General features: G+C 34.8%; 1 protein-coding gene across 2 annotated transcripts in view; it reads left to right on the top strand.

Moving 5' to 3' along the window:
* Window positions 1-14,961, top strand: part of igsf21a (immunoglobin superfamily, member 21a) — a 439,822-nt gene that overhangs the window by 268,916 nt on the left and 155,945 nt on the right. For both annotated transcript variants that reach the window (NM_001278321.2, NM_001034184.2), the window contains 1 exon segment: window positions 5,277-5,398. In NM_001278321.2, the coding sequence (NP_001265250.1) occupies window positions 5,277-5,398 (122 nt within the window).

The following is a 14,961-nucleotide window of genomic DNA, read 5'->3' as shown; positions in this document are numbered from 1 at the left end:
CCTGTCGCGAAATGCAGCAAATCCTTACAAGAATACCAGATGGGCCAGAGTGATCTTCATGCTCAAGTGTTTCTTTAGGTGGTTTTTAAGTGGTGTCACTTCAAAATGTCCTGGGTATACAAAATGAGAGCTGTTTTGAAGACTCTCAAGAAATCTTGCTTATTTAGATGTTTATTAGCATTAAATAGCGTATATATATATATATATATATATATATATATATATATATATATATATATATATATATATATATATATATATATATATATATATATATATATATATATATATATATATATTTGTGCATATACATTAGATTAGCCTGAAGCCAAATCTGAAACTTAACTAACAAAAATAATGTATGATAACGGTCAAAAATTTATACAACACCCAAACTTATATGTTATAGAAAAATATTAAATACAAATTTAAAAGAGAGGAAAAATCAAGAGAATCAAAAAAATAAATAAAAATTAAGTAGAATCTTTGTTGGTTGTAATTTTGTAGGTTGTAGGTTGCAATATTTTACTTCAATTTAATTGTATTATCATTCAATTTCTAAATATGTTTGGTGGCTAAATTATAATTATATTATTTATATAATATTTATGAAATATTTTAATAAAATATAACATCTTCAATAATACAATTCCAATTTGAGGACAAAAAAAAAAGAATCATCATCATATAGGGGTCGACGAAAAGGAAATGTATGCACAAAAATAAAAAAAATGCAAATACAAAATGTGTTCATTGATTTAATTTTCTAAAATAATTAAATATATGTGGATAATGCCAGTTTTATTTTACTTTGCCCGTTCTGTTTATGTTGCATTACAAAATAATGCATCACTTCTGCATGTTGCATCTGCTTTATGCTAAATTCAGCTGTGATTGTGAAGTATAATCTGAAAATTATATCAATATATATATATATATATATATATATATATATATATATATATATATATATATATATATATATATATATACACAGTTGAAGTCAGAATTATTAGCCCCCTTTCGATTTTTTTTTCTTTACTTAATATTTCTTAAATGATGTTTAACAGAGCAAGGAAATTTTCACAGTATGTCTGATAATATTTTTTCTTCTGGAGAAAGTCTTATTTGTTTTATTTCGTCTATAATAAAAGTAGTTATTATTTAAAAAAAAAAAAAACTAATTTGGGACAAAATTATTAGCCCGTTTAAGCAATTTTTTTTTTCGATAGTCTACAGAACAAACCATCATTATACCATTATATCATTAACCCAGTTAAGAAAACAATCTTCCCTCCATTAAACAGAAATTGGGGAACAGGGGACGCTTATAAGTCATGGGGGCTAATAATTCAGACTTCAACTGTATATATATATATATATATATATATATATATATATATATATATATGTGTGTGTGTGTGTGTGTGTGTGTGTGTGTGTGTATATATATATATATATATATATATATATATATATATATATATATATATATATATATATATATATATATATATATATATATATATATATATATATATATATATATATACGCTATTTAATGCTATTTATGGTGAGTATTTTTTTCTTTATTTTTTTATCCTCATATTTTTTTCGAAGGGTGAAACGATGACTCAGTGGTTAGCACTGTCACCTAACAGCAAGAAGGTGCTGGTTCAAGTCCTGCCTGTGTTGGTTGGCATTTCTGTGTGGAGTTTGCATGGTCTTCCCATGTTTCTGGGGGTTTCCTCTGGGTGCTCCGGTTTCCCCCTGCAGTCCAAAGACATGCGTTATAGGTGCATTGAATAAATTAAATTAGTGTATGAGCGTGTCTGAACAAGTGTGTTTGGATGTTTCTCAGTGGTTGTGGCTGGAAGGGCATCTGCTGCGTAAAACATATGCTGAAATAGTTGATGGTTCATTCCGCTGTGGCAACCCCTGATAAATAAAAAAACGCTGAAAGAAAATCAATAAATATTCTTTTTGGAATTGTATTTTAGAAGATGTGTTACCATATCTATTATAATAAAATATATTATAAATATTAAAATAATTAAATACATTTATTCATACATTTATACATATATTAATATTATGTCAATGTGTTTTAAGCATATTTCTATTTACTTTTTGGTGTTTGGTTGTAAATGTAACATGAGGTACAGAAGCAAAAACATTTTTATAGGTATATGAAGGCCTAGAACATATTCCTAGCCCATACTATTTCCCACAAAACAGCTCTTGCTCCAGGTGCGCTAACAATACATCAAATCAGACTGAAATTGCTCTGTAATAGCTTGCCGTTATTGTGCGTTTTCAGATATGCATTATGTAAACATTATTCTATACGCTTGAATTGTTTATCCCCTGTACTCACTGCACCCATAATTCCATTGTGAAAGAGAATTTGAGCAATTATGAATCATTGTGCGTCGTAGTGTCTGCAGGCATTTAGTGCGAATCTCTGGAGAACTAGAGGTTATTGTGGCCGTCCTACACTCATTTGTGAGGGCAGCGTCAATTGTTTGTTCAAATCAAACCAATTTAACATTGTCCTCGTGGCGCTGTTGTTCCCCCACACAGAGGGAAAACCAATCGCAAATCCACCTAGGACTGATTTACAGCGCCAAGGGAGCAGATTAAGAGACCGTCGATAAAATCTCAAGCGCTCGCCGAAAGAAAAGACACCTGTCCCACCAACAATTCCACCGCTTCCAAAGCAGGCATTAACACTTCCATTAAAATCCGTCACCCCTCTTCTCTCTCTGAGCACTGAAGAGAAATCGCAGTCATTCAAATGCTAAGCGATTTTCTCTCCCCTGTGGATATTCGCACGCAAAAAAAAAAAGAAGCGCCCTCCATCATTTGCAGGCATCGTCTGGGAGGGAAAAAGATGCCAAATGAGTAAATGGTGCGAATATCCCTCACCTCTGTGGTAACTCTTCACATTTCATTACCTTTTCTGTGCCGCAGACCAACAAAATGCAGCAAAAACGTAAACTGTCGTTAGATAACGTTGTTTAATAAATAAATCCCTTTAACTGCCTGCTCTACCAAATGGTTGACCATACACTCGCCGGCCACTTTATTAGGTATGCCTTACTACCAGGTTGGACTCTCTTTTTGCCTTCAGAACTGCCAAGGTTGGACATGTTGTGCATTCAGAGATGCTCTTCTGCATACCTCGATTGTAACGAGTGGTTATTTGAGTTACTGTTGTCTTTCTATCAGCTCAAACCAGTCTGGCCATTCTCTTCTGACCTCTGGCATCAACAAGGCATTTGCGCCCACAGAACTGCCACTCACTGGATATTTTCTCTGTTTCTGAACATTCTGTCAGCCCTAGAGATGGTTGTACGTGAAAATCTCAGTTGATCAGCAGTTTCTGAAATACTCAGACCAGCCTGTCTGGCACCAACAACCATGCCATGTTCCACGTTCACTTAAATCACCTTTCTTCCCAAACCGACATATCAACGCTTTAATAGAGGCTTCCCTGCAGGCACAGGACGTCAACATAAAGTCATATTGACGTTGTACCCCAATGTCATGGGGATGCTGGATTTTGTTTGAAAATGAAAATCGAGTTGACGTCAGAACCCAAAGTCAGGCAGACATCAATGTCCAATGTCTAACCTAAAATCAAACAAATATCAACATCTAATAATGTTACACCTTGATGTTGTGTGGATGTTGCCACTATAACATCTATCAGATGTCGGATTTTGGTCATTTTCCAACGCAACCTAAAATCAACCAAATATCAACATAATTTGACATCGTTATTGGATGTCAAACTAACATTGTCTTTAGACACTGGCAAGACATTGAAATTTGGTCACCTGACCTAAATCTAGCCTAATATTAATGGCTTATAATGTTGTGTGCCTTCTGGGTTTTATTTTGGAAATTATGAGATGTGTTGGAAAAAAAATGCATTGATTGTGTTAACTAGCGACATTAGGAGTTAAGAAGTGCCATCCTTGCTGAGACAGTTAAAGAAATATTTCAAACATATTTGTATACAAGTACAAAAAAGACACCTCTGTTTTAAAATATAATTTATTTATAAAGTACTTATTTTGCCTAATTATCTTCTAAGAAAATGCATTAACATTTCATATGTAAAGAATTTTTTTTTTTAATCTAAAGCAAGGAACTAATTTTATTTTAAAGTAATAACAGTAATAAATAAATTAATACACAAATAAATAACTCTTGTTCACTGCCTTATATTTGCTAAGCTGTGAATGTATAAATAGCTGGTACATATTTGTTTTTCCAGCCTATTTTAAATTGTGCTATCTTTCTAATTTTTTTTATTTTTTTATTTATTTATTTATTTTTTTTGTAAAAACTAGGGTTGACATGGTTGCTCAATGGTTAGCACTGTTGCCTCACAGCAAGAAGGTTACTGTTCGGGTCCCGGCTGGGTCAGTTGGTGTTTCTGTGTGGAGTTTGCATGTTCTCCCTGTGTTTATGTGGGTTTCCTCTGGGTCCTCTGGTTTCCTCCACAATCCGAAGACATGTGGCATAGGTGAATTGAATACACTAAATATATATTAGTAACACATATTTGTTTAGTACTGTGTTGTAGCTGGAAGGGCATCCGCTGTAAAACATATGCTGGATAAGTTGGCGGTTTATTCCGCTGTGGCGACCCCAGATGAATAAAGGGGCTAAGCCAAAGGAAAATGAATGAATGTATGTAAAAACTGAATACTTTAGATCTCCATCCACATTCTGTTGGAAGGTTGGTAATGTCTTAAATTTGAGTTTCTTTGTGAAGTATATTTTGGGTTATGAAGATTTAAATTAAAAAGATTTTTGAAGCTAAAATATATTTATTTAATTGAGCCTTACAGTCACAAAATATATTCAGCAGATATTTGAAATGTAAATGCAGTGATAATAATCTGAAATATTCTGAAATACAACCCCCCCCCCCCCACACCTTTTTTTTTCCTTCTTCATCTTATTGGTGGCTACTTTATAGTGCACTAAATACCTAATGTCACATATGCAAATTCATCTAATTTCATCATGCTTGGCGGAACTCTTTTAAATGTGTCTCCTCAAGAGCTCTTAAAAAATATACCAATAATAACTCTAAACGGATCAATGGGATCATTTTAAAGTGTGAGAACTAACTTTGCCTGTGGGCACTGAGCTCTTGTACTGTCTCGTCTCATTATTTATGTATAGGGGTCTATGGAATATCCACTTCATTATGAGACACCTCGTTTTATGAATGTTTTATTCTTATTTCCTAACAGGTTACTGACGGGGGCACCATTAAGCAGAGGATTTTTACGTACGATGCTATGTTCAATACAAATTACTCTCATATGGAGGATTACCGCAGACGGGAAGACCTGGTGTATCAGTCGACGGTCCGGTAAGAACCTTTCAGTGTTATTTGATTGCTACTGGATGTAATATTTATGTGGTCTGAGTGATTGAGGTGCCAGATTTTGTTCATTTCCAATACATCGTTGTTTAATAAGTTGATGTGTGCTGCTAGATGCCATGGCGTATTGGCCCAGTGTGTTCATGTAGGTAATATACCATGTAGTCTGACTTTAAAATATTACTTTATTATATTTTTCCCATCGGATTTAACATTGCTGTGAGAACAAATATTTTGGATATTTGCTAATGCATTTTACAGGAAGGTCAAGATGTTTTCTTGCAGATTTAACGTAAAATTAGTTATCATTGCATATTGTATATAGTTAGCGTTGTATTTGTTTGCGTTATGAAACATTTATATCAAATGTTGGTTATCTTATCAGCCAAAATGTCTGTATCTGTGTATCCCTGATATAGGCTAAACAAGTAATACACATACTATGTCTGATGTCACATGTGCATGACATCAGAAGATTTGTATTTCTATACTAATAATTGGCTTCCTGATATAAAATTACCTTGTATCGGTATCTGCCAAATCATTTAATATTTGTACATCTCTACTATTACTAAACACATCTACTATATGCACATAACCAGGGCTGGATTAACATAAAGGCTAGGTGGGGCTGAAGCCCTAGGTCTCTTGATTGGCTGAAGAATTAACTTACACCATGACGCAGGTAAACACCTCTTTAAATAGCCTTTTTAGTCACCTATAAGGGTGATCAGATATCCCAATTTTTCCAGGACAGTCTCTTATTTCGGCACTACCACGAGAACCGTCCAGTTAAACGTAGGCTAACCAAGCTTGTTGTAGAACAAAAAAAAATTCAAACAGTATTCATTAGTGATTAACTTGCATGTAGTAATAGAAGCTGAGATAGGCGTAATCATCCTGAATGGACTCATAACTGGAGTGCAGTCTCGGCTGTGCTGGCTACAGCTGGTCTCAAGAAATCAGTGCACACCCCTGTGCAATCCTTCCATCTCACAAACAGTTTGCGAATAAATCAAATACAATCACTTACTTTTTCACTCCATTGTTGTGCAATAAGTATCTCAAGTAAATACACTCGGTAAATACAACGAACCAGAAAACAAAGATTTTTATGAATCTTTACCTTGCTCCGTTTATGAAAATGACAGTAATTATACAGAACAATGAAATATTGGCATTGGCTTTCATCAGACATACATCTGAAAAAAAAAAAAGAATCTGACTGACTACTTTTTTTATATTAGAGGCATGGATTGTTTTTATTATTATTTTTCATTTTCTGTGTGTGTGCGTGCGTGAGTGAGGTAAAAAATTAAATGAGGCCCTGGATTTGCTATAGCTCCAGGGCCCAATGTGTTCTTTTTCTGGCCCTGCACATGACATAACATTCTGCACATATATACACATAACAGGAGAAAATTTATATCAAAATGTACTTAAAAAAATTATAACAGTATAGGTATATATATATATATATATATATATATATATATATATATATATATATATATATATATATATATATATATACATACATACATACATACATACACATACACACACACACACACACACACACAGTTGAAGTCAGAATTATTAGCCCCCCCTGAATTATTACCCACCCTGATTTATTTATTTATTTATTTTCTGGTGAACGGAGACACATCTCTAAACATAATAGTTTTTATAACTTATTTCTAATAACTGGTTTATTTTAGCTTTGCTATGATGACAGCAAATAATATTTTACTAAATATTTTTCAAGGCACTTCTATTCAGCCTAAAGTGACATTTAAAGGTGTAAATTGGTTAATTAGGTTAACTAGGCAGGTTAGGGTAATTAGGCAAGTTAATGTATAAAAGTGGTTTGTTCTAGACTATCGAAAAAAATATAGCTTAAAGGGGCCTATTCCTTTAATTCCTTAAAATAGTTTATGAAAAAGTGTGTGTGTGTGTGTGTGTGTGTATAAATATATACACACACAACATAATACATTTTAATATTAGTTTAGATTTAGGTCACCAGCATCTAAGGACAATGTTATTTTGATGTTCAATAATGACGTGAAACGACGTTGATTTGTTGTTTGTTGTTAGTAATTGACCAAAATCTAATATCAAGCCAATATCTTAACCCAACCGCATATTAAAGTCAAATAATGACATTTTTTCATCAGATATGAAATTCAAAATCCAATGTCTGATAGACATCACAGTGGAAACGTCCATACAACATCAAGCTGTAACATCATCAGACGTTTATATCTGTTGTTTTTATATTGCGTTGGAAAGTAACCAAAATGCGGCATCTGTCCGATGTTGGACATTGACGTCGGCCTAACATTGGGTTCTGACATCAACCTAATTTTCATTTTCAAACAAAATTCAACGTCCCATGACGTTGGGGTACAATGTCAATCTGATGTCATGTTGACATCCTGTGCCTGCTGGTTTGATTCAAAATGTGTATTTATCGGTTTATATATTGGTTATCAGCTTCCAGATATTATGAGGAATCCCTCAAATATAAATCTTCCAGGATCAACACTTAGAAGGTACTCGTTCAAAATCATGATAACACATCCTTTTAACAAAAAATATCTGAGAAATATAGTGCTGGGACTAACATCATATGTGTATTGTGCATTCATTAGCATATAAGCTAATGAACCCTTTGTTTTCGTAGCGCATTACCAAGTAGTGTCCTGTGTATATTGCTAACATTAAGGCCTAAAAAAGTTACATTTACTAAGTGAAACATGACCTGATTAAGAATCTTTGCCTCAGTTTCTGGTGTATAATTTTAGGTATTTTCACTCACTGAGCCCCTAGCAAAGCTTTTCTTTTGGGCCCTGGGTTGCAGTTTTTCTGTTCCCCATTCAGGAGGCGTCATCTTTAGACTTCCCTTTCCGAACATCTGCCATAGTGTTTCACAGGCCCGGTGCGGCACAGACGTGTTTCCCAAGTCATCCCTGATACCTAAGGCTCAGCTTCAGGCGGAAAAAGTGAAAGCAAGCCCCAGAAATACTTTCTCATATCTGCCATGCTCCTCAGAAAAACATACAAGTTTCTTGTCAAACCAAAAGCCGGTAAAACTATTATATGAAAAAAGAAGGGTTTGATAATGTGCTGCAGGATTAGCTGTACTTCCTGCAGATATGTGCATGTGTGAATCAAGTCCTGGTTTTCAGGTAACAGATTACACTTCCTCCCTGGTTCGCCTGGAAAGTGGGACAGTGTATGCTGTGTACACGCAAAGAAGCAAATACTCCTACCGAGCAGGAAGTAAATTGACTGTCACACTATAAGCAGCAGTAGGGATCACCTGCATTGACCTCGCAGTCTCACATAATGCTCTGGAAGGAAGATTGTACCTGCAGAGATCATTAAAGTCCATGTGCAGTTGCTTAAGCACAAACACACACACACACACACACACACACACATATTGTCTCCAAAATAAGTTCAATTCTAAATGTTGCTTTATTTTTCAGTAGAAACCTACTTAACTCAAGATTTATTCTCTAAAGCCTGATTTATATTGCTGCGTCAAGTGATTGGCATACACTGCGACGTTTACAATGCACATCCTTTAGCTGATGCATGTTGTGAGCACTTATACTTCTGCTTTCTGACTATGCTGCTCTGGCAATAACACTTCAGAAACACTAGTAGGCAGCGGGGTTTCTATATTCCATTTAATTATATATAACACTCATTCAGGGTTAAAAAAATCGATAACTTTATTCACAAAGTAAAAACAGCTCAAAAGTATTCTGAACTTCTCCATGGGACTCGACACTTCCTCCATTACCTTGCCTACCAATCACAAATACTGTTTTCTGCCTGTATGTGAAATGTAGTTACATTTTTGAGAGGTCTGTACTAGGTTATGGTGAAGAGTATGCAACTTTGTGAAGGCTAAGCAGGACATAATTGAGTAATACACTCAATGCATAACAACAAATTGGCCTTAAGACTTTATTTTGCGCATAGTTTAAATGTAATAAGCAGTGGCGCCCCCAGAAAATTTTCTTAGGGGTGGCCAGAAGAGGCCGCACCAAATCTTGGGGTGGCACACAAAAAAATTATGAATTCAGTGTAATGTTATATTTTTGTTTCTGGTAAATGAAATAATGTAGTTTTTATTCATTTAATTAATTCTTCGTGAAATATTGCTATTTATTCCTTAAAATAATTCAACAAGTACATGTGCAAACCAAATAAAAATCTATGTTTAGTTTAAAAACACTTTTCATATACTGTATAAATAACTTCTTTTTTTACGTGCCTTTATTGTACAGCATACGGTATATGCTATGTTTAAAATTAATGAAGATTAATGAGTTTATTATTCCCAGTGATGGGTTGCAGCTGGAAGGGCATCCGCTGTGTAAAAATGTGCTGGATAAGTTGGCGGTTCATTCTGCTGTGGTGACCCTGGATTAATAAAGGGACTAAGCCAAAAAGAAAATGAATGAAAGAATAATGAGTTTATTAATAACCCAAACAAATGAACAAACTGAATGAAAGGCATTACTATATACACACTCACTATACCTAATAATATTATTTATCCATATTGCTTTTTGAGCTATTTAATGCAGCTTCTTCTATTGATATACTGTAGCTTAAGGTAAATATTAAATAGCCATTGCTGTCTATTGAAGGTGTGTGCGTGTTGTCAACGACGATCAGGGAGGGTAGTGGTGGTTCTAGTTTAAATGAAACCCTGGCCGAACCACCCTATACACCCCCCACCTCTTTTGAATTGTTAGATTTGTTATTCAATAAATATAACAATTTATTTATATTTATTCTAAATAAATACAATTAATATTATTATACAATTATTATTATAAATAAATAACAGAAATCAATCCTAAATATTACTGGAAAACAACAACAGGAGTGATATGCCATGATCACTTAAGAAACCTTTTGCATGAAAATGAATTATGACAATTCTAAAGAATACAAAAAATGTATTATAGAATTATCTGTGGTCTTAGACCAGATCATGGCTGAGAAATCATGTTATGAAGTCTTACCTCCCTGACTCATTTTCCCTCCTTTCTGCTTTAAAGGCATGCTTAGTGAAAGTAACATCATCGTCATCATCATATTATATAAACTTTAGTCGACTTTCAAAACTTGCTGCGTACCGACACCTCTGCACAAAAGGCTGTTGCTTCAGTTTCACGGCGCATGAGCGGTGCCTATTTTGTCGGCGTGCATGCAAACAACCAACCGGGATTCACACAGGAGTGCGTGAGGCGCGCGGGAATGGTTTTCTGCGCGCATGCGTCAGTTTGCTTTCACCAGCATTGAACCAGAGGGGGAGAGCTACGTCAGTAACACCAACAACAATTTAGTGATTGCATTTTAATTATTTATTTATTTAAATATTGGAAATTTATAAGTTCATTTAAATCAATAATGTCAACAGCAAAATTACATTGGGGTGGCCAAAGGGGTGGCCACAGGGGTGGCCAGAGTTTACCGAGGGGTGGCCGTGGCCACCCCTGGCCACCCCTTGGGGGCGCCCCTGGTAATAAGTACTTCAATAATATGCAACTAAATAGGTTAGGATTGTGAAGACAGGCTTTAATAATAGCTTCATAAAGACTTGTGTTTAAAAGTATTGTTTGAAATTTTCAAAGGCTTTTATTCAGTGGATTAATAGATAGTTGATAGACCCATAGCTGATTGATAAATAGATAGATACATTAATTGATTACTGACAGACTAATAATTTATTGAATCATAGTTGATGGATGGATTGATGGATGGATGGATGGATGGATGGATGGATGGATGGATGGATGGATGGATGGATCTGTAATTGACAGACCAATAGATGATAGATGTATAATTGATATAGGGTGATATATGGATGGATGGATGGATGGATGGATAGTTGATATGGGCCGATTGTTGATTGAAAATTGGAGAACAGTTTGATAGACCAACTGTTTCTTGATAGATGCATTGTTAATTGATGTATGGATGTATGGTTGGATAGTTGATAGATGATGGATGTATAATTAATATAGGGTGATAGTTGTTGAATGGATAGATGGATGGATAGTTGATATGGGGCGATTTTTAAATGAATATTGGAGGACAGTTTAATAGACCAGTGGTTCCCAACCTTTTTCTTTGGGGCCCCCCCCATGAACATATACAAACATTGGAGCCCCCCCACCATATAAATACACACGCATGCACAAACATATGTACTGTGTGTGTATATATATATATATATATATGTGTGTGTGTGTGTGTGTGTGTGTGTATGTGTGTGTGTGTGTTTGTGAAATATTAATATATAGTAATATGTATAGAAAATATTAATTAATCAGTTTTAACTTGTCTTGGCCTTCAATAAAACCAAAATCTAGGTAGGCTTTGTCATACTGTCTAATCTTTTTCTTCGCCTCTGAAGAATCACTGCATTTACGTTTGTCTGCCATTTTTGTTTTGATTTTGCCTTTACGACACGTTGACAAGCAGATTGCGCAAGTGAGCAAAATTTAAATAATTATTTAAAGTTATTTATTTTAATTATTTTCACTATTATGTTGAAATTTTAAGCACGCGTTTAGATTTTTATTTATTTTTTTGGTACTTAAAAATATATATATATAATAGTAGGGCTGCTCGATTTTGGGAAAATCATAATCACGATTATTTTGGTCATAATTGTAATCACGATTATTCAAAACCAATGCCAGTTAAAGTCAAAATTATTAGCGCTCCTGAGATTTTTTTTTTTATATAAATATTTCCCAAATTATGTTTAACAGAGCAAGGAAATTTAACAGTATTTCCTATAATATTTTTTCTTCTATTTGTTTTATTTTAGCTAGAATAAAGAAAGGTTTAAATATTTTGAAACCAATTTAAGGTCAATATTATTAGCCCCCTTAAGCAATATATATGTTTGATTGCAGAATAAACTACCGTTATAATGACTTGCCTTATTACTCTAATTAAGCCTTTGAACTGCACTTTAATCTGAATGCTTGTATTTTGAAAAATATGTAGTAAAATATTATGTGCTGTCATTATAGCAAAGACAAAAAGAAATCAGTAAATAGAAATGAGATATTAAAAATATTATGTTCAGAAATAAGTTAATATTCTTTCCATGAAACAGAAATTGGGCAGGAAAAGGTTTGCTAATATTCAGGAGGGCTAATAATTCTGACTTCAACTGTATACATACAGTTATTTTCCACCCTGCAAAGGAAAGAGAAATAAATAGAATAGAATAAAAATATGAAACAAACTGTGCTTTAAGCATCTTCACTGTAAGAAAAACACTTTACTACAGCAGTCAATCAGTCAAGAGCAGCGAGGGTTTTCTTGTTATGTTTGTTTAATAATGATAAAAACAGCCGGCAGAAGGATTATAGCGCGCTGTATCTTTAATGGTTTCTCTTTCACGTCTTTTGATCCTCAACTCGTTTGTTTATTACACAAATGAGGGTTAATGTACATAATCACTAAACACCGCGTTTTGACACCTATTTGACCATTAAAGCGCTCACGTTAAGATGACTTTAGATGTCTGCGCTCCTCTGCTGGTCTCAGTGTGTGAATGAGAGTGAATGCTGACCGGCCGCATGATTCTGACTGCGTGATCGTGCTGCACACACACATAAGCTCTTTCGCGCTTTTAAGAGCAACACGTGTACAACTGGAACGTGGCAAAATATAATGCAATAATCTTTTATCTCGATTAATGCTTTTTTATAATCGTTTGAAACCGAAATCTAAATCGGATTTTCGATTAATTGCAAAGCCCTTTATAATAGTGGAGCATTTTTATGTCTTTTTCTACCTCAATACTTATCCTCTCCCGCGCCCCCCCTGTGAACTCTGGCGCCCCCCTTAGGGGGGCGCGGACCCCAGGTTGGGAACCACTGTAATAGACCATCTGTTTCTTGATAGATAGATTGTAGATGGATGGATGTGTAGTTGATAGACCAATATATGATGGATGTATAATTGAGATAGAGTAATAGTTGTTGCATGGTTAGATGAATGTATAGATAGATGGATGGATAGTTGATGGGCTGATTGTTGATTGAAAATTCGAGGACCCTTTGATAGACCAACTGTTTCTTGATAAATAGACTGTTAATGGATGGATTGATGGATGAATGGATAGTTGTAGACCAATAGATGATGGATGTATAATTGATGTAGGGTGATAGTTGTTGGATGGATAGATGAATGTATGGTTGGATGGATAGTTGATATTGCCTGATTGTTGATTGAAATTGGAGGACAGTTTGACCAACTGTTTCTTGTCAGATAGTGTTGATGGATAGATGGATGGATGGATGTGTAGTTGATAGACCAATAGATGATGGATGTATAATTGATATCAGCTGATAGTTGTTGGATGGATGGACTGATGTATGAATAGATTGATGGATAGTTGATATGGGCTAATAGTTGATTGACAATTAAAGGACAGTTAAATAGACCAACTGTTTCTTGATAGATGGATTGACGAAGAGGTAAACAGATTGAGGGAAAGAGAGTTATTGATAAATATCTTGACAAAACACTCAGTATGAAAGCATGTTTTTCATCAGAAACATTTGTTCATAATGCACAAGTGTTCACACATCACAAACCCTTTCCCCGTAGACTCCAACACAGCATTCAGTGAGAGATCAAGAGCACCCGGACAGTATATTTCACAGGTATTAGCTGTCATTTTCATTCCAGAGTGGCACACAGCCATACCAGCAGGCCTTGCCGATTTAAATCAGTTTCCAGCCTTTCGCTTGTAAATAAATGCACAAGTAAAGATCTTTCTAGAAGTGAGAGCAGAGAGATAGACATTTCTGCCTCTAGCTGGGCCACAGAACTTGTTTTCACATTAAACTGAAAAGGCAGTGATGCTATTTTGTCTGTCTGCATTCTGCTCAGGAGTACGCATCTCTTCGCTTGAAGTAATGCAGAATAATAAAAAAGCTCTTTTTTTGTTTTGTTTTTTGTTTTTTTACTTTTGAAAAGCTTTTTTTCTTTTGATTTGCTAGTCCCATCACACTCTAACATGACAGTTTGAATTCTCAAATCAAAAACTCACAAAACTTCGAACCCCACAAGATGTCAAATGAGACGTTATTACAGTGCAAATTGAAATTCTGTGTCGTTTCTAAACTCTCCCCTCACAGCCCCCCTCAAGGAGGCTTCGCAGTTGAAGGTGTTTGAAAAATTAATTCTGTTCCTTTTTAATATTTAATATAAGTCATAATGTTAGATTTTTTCTTGTACCTCACTAGCTTCTCCTTGTCACAATGCTGCAAATGTATTAAGATGGAGAGTTTGAGCTGTCAATCAAGTCCCACACAGGTCCACAGGACCCTCCCCTTGCACTAAGACCTGACCCTCTTCTCTCATTATCATGGACACCTCAATTCTTCACCTGTTCCTATGAGACCCAACTGCTCTTGGCAAAACATTCGGCTTTATACTCTGAAACAAAAGCACTTACACCCACTGGGCCCTCCAGGGCCCTTCAG

The sequence above is a fragment of the Danio rerio genome, chromosome 11 (genome assembly GCF_052040795.2).
Source record: "Danio rerio strain M-AB ecotype USA chromosome 11, GRCz13ab, whole genome shotgun sequence".
Lineage (NCBI taxonomy): Eukaryota > Metazoa > Chordata > Actinopteri > Cypriniformes > Danionidae > Danio > Danio rerio.
The sequence above is the reverse complement of the archived record's forward strand: the minus strand, read 5'-3'. Positions and strand labels throughout refer to the sequence as shown.